The sequence below is a fragment of the Onthophagus taurus genome, chromosome 5 (assembly GCF_036711975.1).
Source record: "Onthophagus taurus isolate NC chromosome 5, IU_Otau_3.0, whole genome shotgun sequence".
Classification (NCBI taxonomy): Eukaryota; Metazoa; Arthropoda; class Insecta; order Coleoptera; family Scarabaeidae; genus Onthophagus; species Onthophagus taurus.
Genome location: NC_091970.1, coordinates 12,202,159 through 12,222,591, shown reverse-complemented (window position 1 = coordinate 12,222,591; position 20,433 = coordinate 12,202,159). Strand labels below are relative to the sequence as shown.

The following is a 20,433-nucleotide window of genomic DNA, read 5'->3' as shown; positions in this document are numbered from 1 at the left end:
CAGCTTCTTCGTCGTATGGTCGAAGATTTCTGGAAGATTTGGGAAAAGTTTTACTTACAATCTATGCAGAACGCTACGAAATGGTTCAATCAACAAAATCTTCCTCAAATTGGACAGCTTGTACTCATCCGAGATGAAAGATTACCTCCGGCGAAATGGTCTCTAGCAAGAATTCTTCAAATTCATTCCGGTGCCGATGGCCACGCTCGCGTCGCAACGCTCAAAACCGCAAATTCAACGCTTGTTCGTCCGTTCGCTAAGTTAAGCATTTTGCCAGATTGTACAAATTAGTAATGTTATTCAATTGCAGTTATTTTTCACATTTCATTTCATCAGTTACATTTAATTCAGTCTTTTTATTGCTAATTTCTTTCTAAATATTTTCTTATTTTATTTAATGTAAAAGTTTGTTTTCCTGCGGTCATTTTTTCTTATTTAGTTTGTAATCATTTCAGTTAGGGTCAATTTTCAAATTATTGTATATTTTTTTAAAATTTTCTGTTGCCATTCGGCAAGGCGGGCGGTAATGTTCAAAGTTTTTATAATTTAAGTTAATTAGTCGGCCGTTCCGTATTTTATTCGTTATTGTTATTCAGTTGTTCTCACGAGTTGTTGTAGTTGACATCAAAAAGCGTAATAAATCGTTCCGTGTAATTTTCGTTAAAAAGTAGTTTCAATCGTGTTAATACACACGTTCGATAGAAGCACTTCGGCTTTTATTTGCTATTCGAAGAGATACTTCTACTTATTCTACAAGAACAGTAAGATTTTTCCTTTTTGACAGTTTTTTTCTAACCCCCGCGTTTTTAAGTAACTTTCTATAAGCGTCTCAGATTTTTCCCGCGCCGGTCTCGACTATTTCTTAACACCAACAATATACAAGATACTTACCTCCATAATATCGGAGAAAATCTATGATCACCTGAAAATAAATAAGTTGTTGGACGAGGAGCAGAAAGGATGCAGGAAGGCATCTAGAGGGTGTAAAGAACAACTAATTATTGATGCTATTGTTACGACCTATGCCAAGAGACCAAAAACATCCTTACACACTGCGTACATTGATTATCAGAAGGCGTTTGACAGTGTTCCGCACTCGTGGCTCGCCGAGGTGCTGACCGTGCACAATGTAGAAGAACGCTTAGCCCAGTTCCTGACTCATGCGATGTCGCTGTGGAACACCAGTTTGATACTGCGAAGTCCGGATAATACTCTGAATGCCGGAACGATTATCATCCGAAGAGGTATATTCCAGGGGGACTCATTAAGCCCTCTGTGGTTCTGCATAGTCATAAAGCCCCTTACATCGATACTTAATAAGCTTAAGAAAGGAATAAACCTGGGTCGCTCCAAGGTTTGCGTAAGCCATCTGTGGTACATGGACGACCTGAAGTTGTACGCAGAAAAGAAAGAACATCTTACTAAGCTATTGGATACAGGCGGCAATTTAGCGATGATATCCGTATGAAGTTCGGAGTTGATAAATGCAAGACAAATTCAATGATTAGGGGGGAGTGGACAGAGCATGAGGGGTATGAAATAGCAGGAGAGAAAGGAATAGCGGGTTTGGAGGAAGGTGAAAGATACAAATACCTTGGGTATCTACAAGCACGCGGAATTGATCACGTCAGAGCCAAAAAGAATTTAACTGAGACGTACCTTAAAAGAACAAGAGCTCTTCTAAAATCACAGCTGTCTGCGCAGAACATTTCGAAGGCTGTGGGCACGTACGCAACATCGGTACTAAACTATAGTTTCGGCATCATAAGATGGACTGAAACCGAACTTGATGCTTTAGACACAAAAACACGTAAAGAATTTCGCAAATTCCGAGCACACCACCCGAACAGTCCAATTGAGAGATTTCACTTACCTCGAAAAGAAGGTGGAAGGGGAATCCCTAGCGTCAGGCGAAGTCACTACAGACAAATACAGAACCTACGTCAATACTTTACGGAAAAGTCGGAAAGCAGCCCAATTCATAAGGCCATTGTGGGTGAAGAGCAAAAGTCCACTCCGCTGCGGTTGGCCGATCTGAATTATGATCCGGAGACGCAGTACGCCAGCCAAGGACGGCTTGTGGAACAGTGGAAAAGTAAACCGTTACACGACCGATACAGAGCTATGATAGAAGAGGAGGGAATCGACAAAGTAGCAAGTCTCCAATAACTCTTTGTAGAAACCGAGGGGTTTCTTATCGCAATCCAAGATCAAGTGGTCCCCACTGGATCCTATAGAAAGAGGATAATGCGGGAAAACATCGGTTCTGTTAAGTGTCGAATATGTAACAATAAGGAGGAATCACTGGACCATATAATGGCCGGATGTACAATGCTGGCGCCGACGCAGTACCTGGACCGGCATAATAGTGTTGCTAAAATACTACACAAAGAAATAATAAAGAAATACTTAGCCGAACATGACGATCCTAATCCATATTACCAGTACGAACCGAGACCTGTCACAGAAAATGAATTAGTAGGGGTTTACTGGGACAGACAGATACTTACGGACCGGCCTATCCAACACAACAAGCCGGATATACTGATATACCAAAAGGTTGAAAACAAGGTAATCATGGCCGACGTAGCAGTACCGCTGGCCGCAAATATCCAAAAAACCAACAGAGAAAAGATCAGCAAATACGTACAGCTAGCTGAAGAAATTAAGAAGATGTGGAACGTCGAGAGCGTGCGTATCCTGCCTGTGGTAATAGGAGCCACAGGAGAGGTCCCAATGAAGCTTCACGAGAGCCTCAAGGAGATGGGCGTTGCGCCGGAACTCTACAGGCGGTTGCAGAAGGCGGTGGTGCTGCAGACGTGTGCCGGGATACGGAGAGTGATGGGGAGTTGATGGTGCGTGGTTTGGGGACGTGTAGTGATGGTGTGAGGGGAAGCGGGGGAATTGTGTGTGACCGAATGTGTATGCGATTCTTCTTTGTACGGGATAATAGTATATGTATATACAGGGTGTTCCGGTGACTCGGGGCATAAAATTAACCTCATATACAAGAGCAAAAATGATGACGATTCGTGAAAAAAAATTATTATAAAAGTCTTCAAATGGCCAAGATATAGGCCATCAAAGTTCAGAAATTTTAACACATTTTTCTAAATATTTTCAATACCATTTACGGTAGAGCGTTGAAATTTGGTACAGGGTAAACAAATATCAAGCAAAATCATTGAACCAATTTTGACTTTGATCGGGCGGCGGCAACCATGCTATACAGGCTGTCCCTAAAATTTGTTTGCTCAGATCTTTTTTGTTCGCTCGTAACCCTACATTTATTTTTGTACTTTGTAATAGAAAATTTATTTTAGAAACTTTTATCACTCTTTGAAAATTTTGATAACATTGACCGTTTTTGAGTTATACGCGAAAATGTTAAGCTTTGATTTCAATCGTAACAAACAAAAAAAAGGAAACATATTCCGCAAGATCTGAGTTGGCGATGACAATTGAAAAACGACTGAGCTAATAACCATTATTTGCATAAATTTCTAAGTACAGATTTAGTTAAATCCAGTGTTAATTTATTTTAGTTGAGTAAAAGAAAGTAATTTCAACAAACAAGAACATAACAAAAATTCTAACAAAAATATTAACGAGAACAATAAAATTATAAACAAATAGTAATAAATAAAAAAGAAGAAAAAAATACTAAAGCCTGATATTGCCGTCTTAAATTAAAGCACACTCTGCGGAGAACATTAATCTCAGTTCGAAGTTGATCAAATGAATCAACAATTCGCAACCTCAGTTGATCAACTGAAGTTATTTCAACGCAGTAAACTAGCGATTTAACGCGTCTCCATAAATAAAAATCTACAGGTGTAAGATCCGGCGATCGGGGGGGCCAACTTATCGGTGCACCTACTCCTCGTCCAATCCACCGTCCCGGAAAACGTTCCTTCAGAAATTCTTGGACAGCCTGTGTGCTATGCGCAGGAGCACCATCATGCATATACCACATTGTTTGCCTTGTATTTAAAAGAACGTTATCTAAAAAATCATCTAATTCCTCTAAATGTCGCCTGTATGTATGTCCATCCAGCCTTGATGGCAAGAAAACGGGTCTAATAATTACATCGCCCACAATGCCAGCCCAAACGTTAAGAGAAAATCTCCATTGTGATTTCTAAGTTTCCTTAAATCTTGGATTTTTGTCCGCCCAACTATGTAAATTTCTCAAATTGATGATTCCATCTTTAGAAAAAGTGGATTCATCTGTAAAAAGCTCTTTTTCTTAAAACTGATCATCAATTTGAATTTTGTGCTGCATTATTTGGCAATATTGCAGTCGCAGTGGGTAATCAGCCAGTCGAACTTCCTGAACTTTGTAACAATGAAATGGATAAAGCTGTTGCTCGTGAAGAACACTCCAGACAGTTGTTTTTGAAGTTAAAAAGTGCCTCGCCATATCCAAAGTACTAGCTGTAGTATTTTCTCCTACGTAGCCTATTTCCATGACATTCCCTTAATGTCAAAATCATGTCAGCTTGTTCACTAAATGTGTAACTCTCCATTTTGGACACTTAAAATTAATAAAAACTTAACTAACAAAAAACTATCGTTTGAGTTTAAACGACATAAGCAAGTTGACAGCTCAATTAATTTTTTTTAATTGCCATGGCCAACCTTGACTTTTTCGAAGATTTTTATTTTTTTAGTGTTATCATTGAAATCGAAGCTTAATATTTTCGCGTATAACTCGAAAACGGTCAATGTTATCAAAATTTTCAAAGAGTGATAAAAGTTTATAAAATAAATTTTCTATTAGCAAACAAATTTTAGGGACAGCCTGTATAGCATGGTTGCCGCCGCCCGATCAAAGTCAAAACTGGTTCAATGATTTTGCTTGATATTTGTGTACCCTGTACCAAATTTCAACGCTCTATCATAAATGGTATTGAAAATATTTAGAAAAATGTGTTAAAATTTCTGCACTTTGATGGCTCATATCTTGGCCATTTGAAGACTTTTATAATAATTTTTTTTCACGAATCGTCATCAATTTTGCTCTAGTATATGAGGTTAATTTTATGCCCCGAGTCACCGGAACACCCTGTATATATATGTTTTTTACAATGTATATTTAATGTTATATTTTACACAAATATTGTATATACTTACCTTTTTCTGGGTCGTTATACAAATTATGTAACCAAATTTTAAGTTTGAGAAATAAAGGGAATAATAATGCCTTTATTAACCCTTACAATTAGTGTACAAGTATAAAAAAAAAAACAAAAAATACAATTCCAATTTATTTTCCAACTTACCATTACAACAAAACTTATTTTTAATATTTGAAGATTTTAAGTTTTGAATTCGTGATTTTGACTTCTATAATTTTTGGATTTTATTACTAATTACTTTTTGTCTTGTTTTTGTTTTGTTCATTTAAATTCAAATTTATACTGTTTCTAACTGTAACAATAGTTATCTACTTTACCCACAATTCATCTTGTCACTATGAACTTAATAGACGATAAATTAATAAATTACCACCAAAGTATCATTACATAATTTTTCTTTTAAAATATTAACACATATTGAAAATGGATGTATCCTATTACAATAATTTAAATAAAATCGTTGATATTGAAACATTTAATACTATCGCTATGATTGGTTAAAAAAGATCGTATGAGCCTAATCAATTTTTATGTTTAAATTTTTAATATTGCTATTATTTATACGTTACGAAGCTCAGTTTTCCGTTCAATATCTTTAGATATTTTAGATCGGTCGTATTCAAGATGAAAAAAACCCTGGGGTTTTATCATTTGGAAAAATATTTCCGCAAATATCACTCGTGGCCCACCCCCACAGGATTTCGAGGTCTCATACCAACTATTTTAAGTGGCATAAATATGATGTGGGCATTTTATCCATTTATTATTGAAGTTATAAGTGAGTAACATCTACAAAAATACTAATCCATAATTATCGTGGTTTAACATTTAGATTACAAGATGAATTTTGTAAAATTATTATTTCACCTCCAATTTGGAGCGATGGCATCATTATGTGTAATCGGTACCTTTCAATTATGGCTAAATCGACATAATTTTCTTAAATTGGTTGACCTGTTGAGTGATTTTAACGAATTTGGTATTCCGGAAAGGATTCAAATTATCGATAAAAGATTCAAAATTATATTAAAATCAATACACTACGCAGGATCATTTATAGTGTATCTACTAATTTATGGCGTGATGTTTGACGAAAATTGCGCTAAATTTAAAAATTTGAAACATTGTTTGTTGTATGAACTTTATGTTCCATTTAATTTAAAACATTGGGAAGTAACATTAATCGTGTTATTTCAAATATATTCTATGTCGATTTTGATGATTCTCTTAATATTTGGATCATCTTTATATTGGTATTCGATGGAATTATTGTATTTGCGTATAAAAATCCTCACCGACATAATTAATAATACAAAATTAACGAAAAATAAGAAAACGAATAAAAAAATGTTGGAACCTATTATTTTGTATCACCAAAAATTATTCCGGTAAATATTATTTATAACTTACCAAGTTTTCTTAAACAATTAATTTTGTTTTAGGATGTTTCAATTCACAAGTAATTTCTACATAAAATACCTGGTTCCTGTAAAGTTTTTTGGTTTATTTGCTTTAGCTATATCAACAATTGAATTTAATATGGTTTATATTTCATATTAATGTGTTATTTCTCAATTTGTTTACGTAATAATTTTAGAGGAAGGATTTAATAAGCCTTTTCGTTGGAGCAACAAATTTTATCGGATTATTGATAGGCCATTTAATGGGACAAAGATTTACTACAGCGGTAATTACACAAATTCTAAACTAAAACGAATAATATTAACATACTTTGTTATTAACAGGCTTTTAATGTGTCAATGGCTATTTATAATATAAATTGGATCGATGCTGATGTTTTAACACGAAAAGATGTTTCATTCTTACTTTCTATAAGCCAAAAAGCACTCGTAATAAACGCTCCTTTATTTGGGGCGGTATCACATCAAGCAGCTGCTAAAGTAAGTTATATAATTTGAAAATGATAAAATGTAAGTTATGTTTTAGGACTTTAAACGGGTTTATATTTTCTACAATTGGATAGTCACCGTTACAAAATCAAGAAACTTTTGAAAAATGTTTAAAATGTTAATAACAATAATGCTTTAGATATTATTGCACTACTTTTTCTTATAAGTAACAAATAATAAAGTGTTTTAATTTTCTTTTTCTTTTTCCATATTTAATACCCTTCTTTTCGGCTTATAACCTCCTGGAGGATACCCTCTAAACCGCCGTGTTCAGATCACAGACAAATTCACTTTAAAATTGACTTAGCGATGGAATCTAAAACTGTACTGCTTAAGAGTTGCCTTGCAGATAACCTAAGTAGTGTCATCGCTATCGTTAGGAACTGTGATCAAATTGAAATAGGCACGATCTCTATGGCAGTTCTTTCAGCCTACCACAGTAGTAGTCCACTGAAGGTGAAAAGTAATAATCGGGGCACACCCTGGTGGAACGAATCTCTTAGCTAAGAAAGACAAGAGGTCCGGAGGCTTCTCAAACTTAACTCGACCCCAAACATTTCATGATATTCAAAAACAATAAGAAAATTTCAATCAGTATTGATAGATTAAAACCAGCATTTTTAATTAATGACAAATTACCAGACGTTTTTAATGAGGTAATCAATAATAAAATAACTAGACAGGTCAAATTTGATTTAAATCTTAATCATTTATTTTAAACATTTCGTTCAATAACGACAATTGTTTCTTTCTTATAGAGGAGGAGTAATGTGGCAAACCGATATTAGAAATGGAGTTACCAAAATCGATATTACATTTAGTTACCAGGAAATGTTATTATTATTATGATTATTTATTTTGTCAAATAAAAAAATATAAACAAATTAATTAATCAATAAATATTTATCTATTTTATCAAAATTATAAAAGGATAAATAAAGCCCGATTCCATTTAATATCCTCTTAAATTCGATTTTGCAAAGCCTTATGTGATTCCTACCAACAGTCGCCAAATATTTAGCGTTAAAGTGTCTGCTAGATTCTTGTTTAGATTGTTTATTATGATAGGAACGTTTCTTAGATGATAACTGAATACATCCAAAGACGTAACTATTCTGCAAGTCATAGGATCCTAGATGCCAGAATACCTTAAATATTTTTTCATGATATCTGTTATATTCTTAAGGTTTGGAATGATGCAACATAATCTTATGAAGTGTTTTTTATTCAATATTGCTAAGAATTATATAGGCATACTATTTCCAAACAGAAAAAAAAGTGTTCGTTGAAAAAATAAATTTGTATGCGTCGTCGCCCAAAATTTGTATCGCCTGATGTCTAAGCTGAGAAGATACTATTTAAAATGGTATACATTTTCGAAAATAGATACAGAGATACAAAAAAAGTAGCTGCCATGGTCTCTTTTTCCGAGACTAATCCAATCCCGTAAAGACCAAATTTCTATCTTCTTTTGTTTTTAAGTTATAGCCAAAAAGTCAAATTTTAGTGATTTCGAAAAATGCTTATATTTCGTTTATTTTTGAAATTAGAGAAATCGGGTTAATACATTCTTAAGACACTTTTTTGAGTAGAATATACTGCCGTTGAAAATTTTTTAACATAGCTGATAATTTTTGAGATATAACACAAAGTTGTATTTTTTTAAATACAAACTATACTTTATTATGATGTTACTAAAAAGAGCATATTTTTAGCTTTCCAATGATGTATCGCACGCATGATATTTCTGCGGAAAATAAGCGTTATTTTTCAATTTTTAAAATATTAAAGATTAAAATTCAAATTTTTAATTATAGTAGGCGAGGAAAACGCTAAATACTACTTAGTTACTATAGCAACGTGAGTTTACTTGTTATTTTATTCATGAATTTTGCGAAACGAGTTTCCCGTTTAAGAAGTTCTATACTCTGTTTTTAAAACAGGAGGAGTAAACGCGAAAGTCAGATTTACACTAGGAAAAATCACTAGATATTTTGGCGGTAAATTTAAATTAATAATTATTATTATTTGTTTATTTACTTAGGCCCACTTTTACCACCTTTTGATAAATTCCGATAGAAATTATCCGATAGATAATTACCATGGTTACAGCGGTTTTAAGCGCTCTCATTGGTTAAGAGCGCCAATTCATCTATGGGATAAATTTATCAAGAGGTGGTAAAAGTGGGCCTTATTATTGTATTTATTTTCGTTTGTTATCGTCAACACTAAACATACAAACTAACATTGAAGTTATGAGTGTATTTATTTTAAAATATAATAAAGAAGGGTTTAAAAACACAAAATTTACAATAATGACACGAAACGGTCGAACGATCAATAATCTAACCTTCAAATTTAAAATCAAAATTCAAAATTGCATGTGTGTGAACCTTCCTCGCATTCAACCAATCACGTGCAAGGTCAATCTGGTGACAAATTTAAAATACTCCTCCTGGTTTACAAACAGAGTATAAATTATATATAGAATATATTGGAGTCCGCTTTGAAGATGATACATAAGTCTTCATATCCTCATTCAAACGGTGTTTCAATGGAAAGTCCGCTCCCAATTTATGATCCCTAATTTTCCTCTATCTCACCCAATTTCAAAAGAAAAAATTGCTGATATCAAATAACTTCTACATCTTATGTTTGGGGAAAACTGGGAAAATACTACCGAAGATTTCACTCATTGATACCGAACTGTTCTAATCTTACAACCAGTAAGTTGAGTAGAAGAAGATGACAGTTTATGACTGTTTAGTTCCTGAAGTTGTCCATATTTAATTATTCATTAATTAATACATTTCTTGTATTTTTAATAAACAAACTTTACTTGCTAATCATTTTTTATTGGTGAACAAAGTCAGGGATAAGATGCTGAGAAATGTAAATTAACTATTCAAAGTTTTTATTCGTTGGTACAAAACCAACTTTATTCTGTCATATTCGTGCAAAACCATATATTATAGCCACTAGGTAGTATTTACTGTCCGGACGCGCCTACTATAATCAAAATTATGAACATTAGCGCTTACTATTTTCGAATTGAAAATTAACGCTTATTTTCTGCAAATACACCATACATGCGATACATCATTGGAAAGCTAAAAATATGCTCTTTTCTTTAACATCATAATCAAGTATAGTTTGTATTTAAAAAAACACAACTTTGTGTTGTATCTCAAAACTCATCAAGTATATTTAAAACTTTTCAACGGCAGTATATTCCACTTAAAAAAGTGTCTTAAGAACGTATCAACCCCATTCCTATAATTTGAAAAATAAACGAAATATGAGCATTTTTTGAAATCACGAAAATTTGACTTTTTGCCTATAACTTAAAAACAAAAGAAGATAGAGGTTTGATGGAATGAATTAGTCTCGAAAAAAGAGACCGGGACATGGCACCTACTTTTTTCGTATCTCTTATAGTTTCTGAGATAGCCTATAATAACACCCAAATTTGCCCACTCTGTACATAGTGCAATAGTTTCTTTTTTATCTATCTTGATACAATTTTACTCTATCTTTATGAACCTCTACAAACTTACGATCTACCTTAATAACTATATTTGGATTCTTTAGATTCTTAACTTCTATCACTTTATATGGACTTTTAAATATAGAGTCCATTTTATTACCACTTTAATTTTTTAATAAAATCTTATCTCCTATTACATAATTTTCTATTTTACATTTTTCATCGTATTTCGTTTGATTTTTGATTCCAGCAAATTATTTTATGCGTCATTCCACGCAGTTTGAAGTCTGAATTTAAGTTCTTTCGGATAAGCATCAAAATTATACAAAGGATCAATGGTACTTGTTAAATTTGATGGTAGATGGCACGGTTTCCCATAAACTAATTCATGCGGGGTATATTTTGTCTCACTATGGACAGTGTTGTTATATGAAAAACACCAATATGTAACCCAAGAGCTCCATGCATTTGGAAATTTAGCAGTATGAATACGTAAAAATGCACCTAAAGATTTACGTGCATTTTCGAAAGCTCCGAGGGTTTGGTGATGATAAGCTGTTGATTTTAAGGTTTTTATTTTTAATAATTTACAAGTTTCCTGAAAAACGGAAGCTAAAAACTCTGTCCCTTGATCTGTAACTACTTCATGTGGTACACCGTATCGCAATATAAAATTGTTTACAAACACTGTAGCAACTGTGTCTGCTTCTTTATTTGGAATCCTTCAACAAATTTTGTTAATTCACATTGTAGTGTAAAAATGTAGCGGTTATTTTCAAGATCGTTATCAATTGGGTCCACTAGATCTAAGAAAACTTTCGGAATTGCTGCACTACTTACTGTCAAAGGTTCCTTGTGCACTTTTGAATGTTTGAATCTCTGACAGTCATCACACTTTCTTATGAAATCCTCTACACTTTTTCGCATTCCTGTCCAAAAATTATATTTTTTTATATTATATGTTCTTTTTACACCAGCATGGCCAAATAAATGAAAATTATTTAACACTTTTTTCAAAATTTAACAAACTTCTCAGAATACAACAAATTCGTGCATCTGCATACCACCCCCAAAGCAATGGAATAATAGAAAGATTCCATCGTATATTGAAGACAGCCCTCATCGCCAGAGGAACTTGACTTGTGTAAAATATACTTGTAAATATACTTGTGTATATAATTATTTTTATTATACAGGGTGTCACACAAAAAACGCCCCAAGCTGTAACTCTGTCATTTATATTCCGATTTTCACGACCGAGGCATCAAATGAAATGGTTTAATGAATATTATGGTTCATGCTACAAATAAATTTTTTTCAAGGCCATCTTCAATTTTAAGCGATTATTAACTTTTGTTTTTCAAATTGCTCCATATATTTCTCTTCACGTCATTAGATAGAGATTGTTTTTCTGAATCCACTGATGTGCAATACATCCACTTTGAATGTAATTTTAGCAGAAAAAAGACACCTGTACATACAGGTTGTCGCACAAGAACGCCGTAAGCTGTAACTCTGTCATTGACCTTCCGATTTTTATGAACGAGGCAACAAATGAAATGGTTTGATGAATGCTATGATTCATGCTACAAATAAACTTTCTCCAACGCCATCTTCGATTTCAAGCGATTATCAACATTTGATTTTCAAATTGCTCGGTATGTTTTTCTTCACGTTATGGGATAGAAATTGTTTTCTGAGCCCATTGATGTACAATACATTAACATTAATTGTAATTTTAGCAGAGAAAAACAATTAAAACATTTTCCGAACATTGTCTTAGTCACTTCTGTAATACTGCAGTGTGCCATGGAAAAAAATAACACGCAAAACTGATAACAGTCATTAAATGCTATTTCAATGCCCAAGCAGTTGTAAATGATACTTATAAGTTGGTTTTTCATTTATCCCATGGCACACTACAGTATAACACAAGTGACTTTAAGAGAATGTTTAGAAACTATTTTAATGTTTTTCTATGCTACAATTACAATTAATGTTGATGTATTGTACATTAATGGATTCAGAAAAAAAAAATTCTATCCAATAGCGTGAAGAAAAACATACCGAGCAATTTGAAAATCAAATGTTGATAATCGCTAGAAATTGAAGATGGCGTTGGAAAAAGTTTATTTGTAGCATGAATCATAGTATTCATCAAACCATTTCATTTGATAGCTAGGTCATGAAAATTGGAAGGTAAATGACAGAGATACAGCTGGCGGCGTTCTTGTGTGGCAACCTGTATATACAGGTGTCTTTTCTCTACTAAAATTATATTCAAAATGGATGTATTGTACAGCTGTGGATTCAGAAAAACAATCTCTATCCAATGACGTAAAGAAAAATATATAGAGCAATTTGAAAAGCAAAAGTTAATAATCGCTTAAAATTGAAGACGGCCTTGGAAAAAATTTATTTGTAGCATGAATCATATAGTATTCATGAAACCATTTCATTTGATAACCCGCTCATGAAAATCGGAATGTAAATGACAGAGTTACAGCTTAGGGCGTTTTTTGTGTGACACCCTGTATATATATATATATATATATATATATGTATAATAAAAATAATAAAGTGAATTTAAAAAAAAAAATAATAATCCTTTTATTTATCGTAAAAGGTGCTACCACTAGGAAAACTTTGGGAATCGCTGCTATAATACAGGGTGATTCATTAGCTCTATGACAAACTTTGGCAGATGAAAGGTGATGCGATTCTAAGGAAAAAATGTTATATGAATATGGGTCCGATTCATTTTGGTTAAAGAGTTACAAGCCTTTGAAAATTTTACACAGTTTAATAGGCAAATGAAAATGTAACATAAGAAATAAGTTTAAAAATTACAAAAATTTTTCGAAATGTCCGCCTTCAGCTTGAATGCATGCCTCACATCGACGAAGTAAAGATTCTATCACACGACGTATGATATTTGGATCATTCCGTATGCTATTAGCTGCATCTTGAATTCTGTCCAGTAGTTGCTGACGGGTAGTAATTTCTACATGGTACACAAGCTGCTTCATGTGTCCCCAGAAATAATAATCTGGATATCCATTAATACTGGACCTCCATTGCCAATCCATTTGTTTGGAAAATGTTCATGTCACCATCGTGCTGACACCACATATTTTGAACGATGTTAAGTGGTACGTCGTCGATAAAATCGAAAAGGTTATGTCCCAAGAAATTTCTGTACATATTTGCATTTAAGCGTTCATTTATCACCCATAGAGGTAGCAAAGAATTGTTAAAAATGCCACCCCAAACGTTTACACTAAACCGTTGCTGAAATCTTCCTCTAATTGCATGTGTCTAATTGCATGTGGATTTTGCAAGGACCACACATGTTCGTTATGATAATTATTTATGCCGTCCCTAGTGAAACATGCTCCATCAGACCACAGAACTTGGGAAATGAAGTTATTATTTTGAGCATGTTGCTGAATAATCCAGTGGCAAAATGCTAAGCGTTGCTCAGTATCTCCAGGATGTAATGCTTGAACATTTTGGCGATGAAACGGATGTAACATTTCTCGATTCAATACACGCCATACAAAACTTCGGCTATACGCTGAGTACTAATTGAAGGGTTGTCAAGTACTAAATCAATAACACATTCTTCATTTTGTACATTCACATCATGGGGACGAACGGAATGTAGTGGAGCGGGGTTACCTGTTTCTCTCAGTCTGCGACATGATGCACTAAACACTGTATGGGCAGGTTGATGTCTATTTGGAAACCTACGAAGGTATTCTCTTGCTGCTTGCCGAGCGTTTCCGTTACAAAGCCCGTATACAAAAATAATATCTGCATATTCTTCAGTCGTAAACACATGCATTTTCGTTTTCGATCAAAACTCTGACAATTATAAACTTTGAAACACACAGAATAGAGTAAATTGAAATGTTTGACATAAAGAACTCAGTTTTGTTATCACAGCCAACTCTGTATTTGTGTTTCATAATTATTGTTGCGATTGTTGCAAATCTTTACTTCGTCGATGTGAAGCGTGCATTCAAGCTGAAGGCGGACATTTCGAACAATTTTTGTAATTTTTAAACTTATTTTTTATGTTACTTTTTCATTTGCCTATTAAACTGTGTAAAATTTTCAAAGGCTTGTAACTCTTTAACCAAAATGAATCGGACCCATATTCATATAACATTTTTTCCTTAGAATCGCATCACCTTTCATCTGCCAAAGTTTGTCATAGAGCTAATGAATCACCCTGTATAATGTATTGTATTTCGTTTAGCATCTTACTTAGTTATTTCTACTTCTGCTGTTGAAATAATTTAAATTAAGAACGCTTTATTGAAGATTTCAACTTCGAACATGAAGAGAACACAATTATATTCACTGGAGAAAAATCAAATAATGAACAACAAATAGAAATACAAGAAGAAGGTGAAGATTTTGGAAGAAATGTCTTCTTTACTTCTTAACCTTCATTATAGGGTGAATTTTAATATAATTTTCTATACAAAAAAATTAAAATAATTTATTTAACTTCGAAAACGTTTTCGGACAATGTTTTTTCGCTAAAACTGTATAAGCAGCATTCGAGTCACTGTCAATTATTAAATCGTAGGATAATTTATTCCAAAAATGAATTAGATAGCTATTCTTGGCCTTATCAAGTACTTCATCGACATATTCTGGATCAAATAAATCTTCCCAACTACCATAAAAAATCGGGTAAAATAAGTTCGTGGGAAGAACTTTTAAATGATCACATTTGTGGTAAAGGAAATTTCGCGTTGCATTACACAACTTTTTCACCCACCTAAAAAAATAATTTCAATAAATATAAAAAAATTAATAAATTAAAATAAAATACTTAGTAAATAGAAAAGGACCATGTCCCGTCCACGATTTTGGATTATAATGTTCGTTAAAATCCTTTAAAATTCGATCCAATAAATCGATGCTGTTACCATCAAAACCGATAATTCCCCCAGCCAAACTTGTTTCAAATTCTTTCCCAATAAAATTCCCCCCCAAATCATCCAAAGATTTCAATACAATCACATCACTATCCATATAAATCCCACCAAACTTCATTAAAACGATCACACGAAAAGCATCACTGAAATGTTCGACGAAATAATCCGAAGTTTCAATTAAATGCTTTTTAAATAACCCCTCAATTTCCGTATTTTTAACCAAATCCTCAATTTTCGCATAAACAACATGAACATTTTCGTATGTTAAAACCGTATTCAAATATTTGTCTTGAATATAAATCGTTTTGATGTCATTTGGAAACACGTAAATGTAATAAATCGATCGATTTCGATGATATAAAGCTGCCGATTCCAACGAGCAAGACGCCCGACGATTTATCGTGACCACTTCGTGTTCGAAATCCTTAAAAGACGTCTCTAAGAAGAAAATCGAGTTGTTTTTGATGGTTAAATCAAAGAGGTTTCGTAAAATTTGTCGATTTTTCTTTAAAATTATTGTTATATCGTCGTTTGGTGGTTTTGTTGCTAACAGTATGTAAGTAATAAAGTAAAAAAATCCGAATGAAATGATAATGATAAAAACACGTTGAAAGGCGTTCATTTTTTAACAACAACTAAATGGAGTTATTACAAAAAAAAAGCATTAAAATGTAAAGTGTTAAGTGGTGACGTATAAAAGTGTTTCTTTATCTAAAATATTTGTGATAGGAATTGAAATATTTAGCTTAAAATTCGAAGAAATGTTTTTGTAATGTTTGAAATTTCGAATTGCCCACATTGAGTGATTCGAACAATTCTGTTTTTTCAGGAAAAACTGTAGCAGCAAAAATAAGAGTTCAAACATCTTACAACTCTTTTAGTTACGGCTTAATATTTAAAATCATCATTATGTATGAGTCAAAATGAAATAATTCAAGCATTTTTCTCAAAATTTTCATTTTATGTTGGAATTTGGCCGATTTTGGTACTTTATTAATTTTATTTTTTTCTTTAACTTTATTTGTATTCAATAACAACTCCATTATACAAAATAAACTATACCGGGTGTCCCATTAAGGGTAAGAAGCGGCTGTATTTCGACAACAGTAAAGCCTAGAGGTTTGGGAAAAAAATACTGAAAATACTTAATTTTAAATGTAAATTGATGTAATAACACACTATGTAAGTAATAAATATTATTTATTTGTAAGTGAACAAATCCTCATTCAAACAAATTCCATCCCAATTCGGCACACATTTGAAGACGAGTTCTAAATTCTTTATAAGAAGTACGAATTTCCGCTTCTATCGCTTTAATTATTCTTAGTTTTAATAGTTCTGCATCATCTTGTAATGGTTCACTATAAACAATTTGTTGCAATCGTCCCCAAAAATAAAAATCCATAATTGTAAGATCAGGACTACGTGCTGGCCATCAAATAGGACCATTTCGTTCAATCCATTTTTGACGAAATTGTAATTTTAACCATTTGACACAATGTGTGAATGGTAAGCTGGGCAACTGTCTTGCTGAAAGTACATTGACCATATAAAATTTAAAGGTAATTGGATTTACATTGCTCCAATAACGACAATGCTGGGAAGAAACAATGTCATTTGTTGAAAAGCTATCTGAAAAGCAGCGTCTTCCTCGTTTAGTCTCTTTGTCTGCCTCTTTATGGATAATACAGAACCCGTTTCCACAAATTTTTTCATCAGTTTGCGAGCCCCAAAATGAGATATTTTTGTGTCCGGATATTTTTGCTGGCATTTTTGTATAAAAACATTATTCACTAGTACCATAGCACAGTACTAAATAAATTCTCTCTTTCACGGTTAACATCGCATGAAAAGACTTAGGCTACGTGCGCATTCGTCGGCCTGGCCGCGGCGGCCATGTCGCGGCGACCATTGAAATCGAAGTTATCCTTTATAATGTGAAAAACCGCACGCATATGGCGACAAGCGACCGGCCGTTGAAAACAGGCGCGACACACAGGCGGCCAGCGGCCAGTCGCTGCCGCACAGTGGCACGATACTGTAAATAAGTAGACATTCGACAAAAATCCGGAATTCGAATATATGCTAATTTTTTCTGCTAATGTATAGAAAAGTGTCCCTTTCATTATAAAATGGCCTTAAAACAACTTTAAAAAAGCTATAATCTGCTTTGAAGTTACTTGATTAAGACTGTTATAAATCACTTAATATTAGCAACGGGTATTATTTGTCCCGCTGTTCCTTACTAAAAATTGATATTTTTCAAGTTTTTAAAGAATTATTCTAAGGTGCAAGGTTAATATTTACTACCACAAAAAGATTAGTCAAAGATTATAGGCTTAAGCCGGGTTCACACGCACTTTTTTTACAAGACAGTTTTTACTGAATAATAGTAACGCAATCAGCATAGATTTGTTCACTCGTCGTTTATACTGCAAAATTGCGTTATATACTGTTTAAGATAAGATTTGATTTTTATTCAGTAAAAATGTATTCTGCAAAAAAAACGTGCCGTGTGAACCCAGCCTTAGTGTTACATTCTGTCTTGTCAATTTAAAATTTTAAATTGGAGTAGGCTATGATTTTAAAATTTATAAACATAACCTAACTTTTGAGAAATCAAAAATTTAAACTGTCATTTTTAAAAGTAAACTTTTAATAGCAGTTTTCGATAAAAGTCATTATGGATTTAAAAACTAATGAAGATCTGTTCAACATCGTGAACAAAAATAAAAAATTATGGAAGTATGGCGAACTTTACGATACCATTGCATCAACAATGGACAGAATTTTATCAGAAGACAAACAGAAGATTTTGAAGGAGTGTCTTCGGAAATTTTGTGTAAATTTATTCAGAAGATGGAAGAAGTGTTGTTATAATAAAAAGCGCTTCCTAATCCGAGAACATGCTTGGTTACATTCAATATTTAATTGGCCGATGGGTCTAAAAAATGAAATATTTGGAGAAACAATACGTCCGCAACAAAATTCAACTGAATTTAAAAGAAGACCCTTTTTGGAATTAAGCTACCGTCAGAAGAAGAGGAGGACCAACGCTCTGCGGTCAGAAAATACTTTGGATGAGCTTATCTTTGCAACAAGATTAAAAATGGGTACACATGGATCTCGCGAACTGGCCAAGATTTTAAACCACCTTCTCAAACATTCTGAAGATATTTCCAAAGTATCTAATATATTATTTCAAAAAAAGAAACAAAAGCCCACATTAACCCCTGATGACAGCCTTGCTCTTTATACATCTTTAAATTTATCAAAATGGCAATACAATACTTTGAGAGATTCTGTAGGAAAGTCACTGATTCCATCATATTATAAGGTGACTATGGCAAAAAAGGCCTGTTATCCACCCTTAGAATCTATGAATGTTACGGACACTGCGGCAAAAATTAAAATTCAAGCTCTTCTGGATTTAACGGTATCGAGACTTTTAAAAACTTGCTTGGATAAATTGCAATCAACAGAACTAGTGCTAATTAGTAAATGGGGATTTGATGGAGCTTCCAGCCAGAGTAACTACAAACAAACATTTAACGATGTAGATGCAGATGATTCTTTCATATTCATGTCAAGTTGTGTACCCCTAAAATTGTCAACTCCAAATGATGTCGTGATTTGGGAAAATCCTCGCCCATCTTCTACTCATTATTGCCGCCCAATAAAATTTGAATTTATAAAAGAAAATAATATAGTTATTAAGCAAGAAATGGCAGATTTGCAAAATCAAATAAACGCACTTACACCAACCTTTTTTAACGGCATTACTATAAAACATCAAATGGTGATGACCATGATAGATGGAAAGGTTACTACTGTAGTCTCAAACACTCCTTCCGCTTCTACTTGTAATGTTTGTTTAGCTAAGCCCAGTGAAATGAATAATTTATCTGTTGTGCTCACGAAAGAGGTAAGATGTGATGTCTTAAAATACGGATTATCAACGCTTCACATGTGGATTCGATGTTTTGAGTGTTTAATACACATATCCTACAATCTGGATTTTAAGAGATGGTGTGCGCGAAAGGAGCATGCACCTTTAAAGGATGCAAGAAAAAAACAAATTCAAGCAAAAATTCGTAAAGAACTCGGTATTTTAGTTGATGTGGTAAAGCAGGGGGTTGGCTCTACTAATGATGGCAATACTGCTCGAAAATTCTTCAACAATTTTGATAAATCTGCCAAAATTACAGAGCTCGATGAAAATTTAATCAAACGTTTTGCTGTAATTCTTCAGACAATTTCATCGGGGAGAGAGATAAACATAAATGCGTTTGATAAATACTGCAAGGATACAGCAGAACAATATGTTTCTCTTTATGGGTGGTACTATATGCCATCAAGTGTACATAAATTATTAATTCATGGGGCGGAGATTTGCAAACATTTTTCAATTTTACCAATAGGAAAATTATCAGAGGAAGCAGGGGAAGCGAGAAATAAAGACTTTAGAAAATTCCGAGAAGATCATTCCCGGAAGCAAAGTAGAATTTTAGCCAATGAAGATGTAATGTACAACCTCTTGATATCATCAGATCCCCTTATATCAAGTATTAGACCGAGATATTCAGGCAGAGCAATTGTTAGTTCATGATGAAAAGGGCGAGGAATATGATTCAGAAGCAGGAGAATTTTTAGAATGAACATTGAGTTGGTTCATCATTCATTGGGCGCTTGTGTTTATTCTTCTGTTTATACTTTTCTGATTAACATTCAATTTATTGTATGTCTTGTGTGTTGTTTTGTGTTTTTACTTTTATTATATTTGTTACAATTATTTATTAAATTAGTTATCTGTTCAGTTGTGAGTTGGTTCATCATTCATTGAGCGTTTATCTTCATTCTTTTGTTTTTACTTTTTTTCAAGAGACAGTTTCAAATCTGCATTAATTATTTACCAATTAACATTCAGGTGTTGAATGTTT

The 20,433-nt window shown here is 33.2% G+C and overlaps 2 protein-coding genes across 2 annotated transcripts; one reads left to right on the top strand and one right to left on the bottom strand.

The window, feature by feature from the left end:
* Positions 1 to 2,247: 2,247 nt before the first annotated feature.
* LOC139429810 (uncharacterized) lies at positions 2,248 to 2,853 on the top strand. Its single transcript, XM_071196021.1, has one exon. The coding sequence runs from the start codon at positions 2,248 to 2,250 to the stop codon at positions 2,851 to 2,853; it is 606 nt and encodes a 201-aa protein (XP_071052122.1).
* Positions 2,854 to 15,034: 12,181 nt separating this feature from the next.
* On the bottom strand, positions 15,035 to 16,147 carry LOC111420801 (lactosylceramide 4-alpha-galactosyltransferase-like). Its single transcript, XM_023053843.2, has 2 exons — positions 15,388 to 16,147; positions 15,035 to 15,333 (listed from the first exon to the last, which is right to left on the bottom strand). The coding sequence occupies exons 1-2, from the start codon at positions 16,113 to 16,115 to the stop codon at positions 15,039 to 15,041; spliced, it is 1,023 nt and encodes a 340-aa protein (XP_022909611.2). The 5' UTR covers positions 16,116 to 16,147; the 3' UTR covers positions 15,035 to 15,038.
* Between the last annotated feature and the right edge of the window lie 4,286 nt (positions 16,148 to 20,433).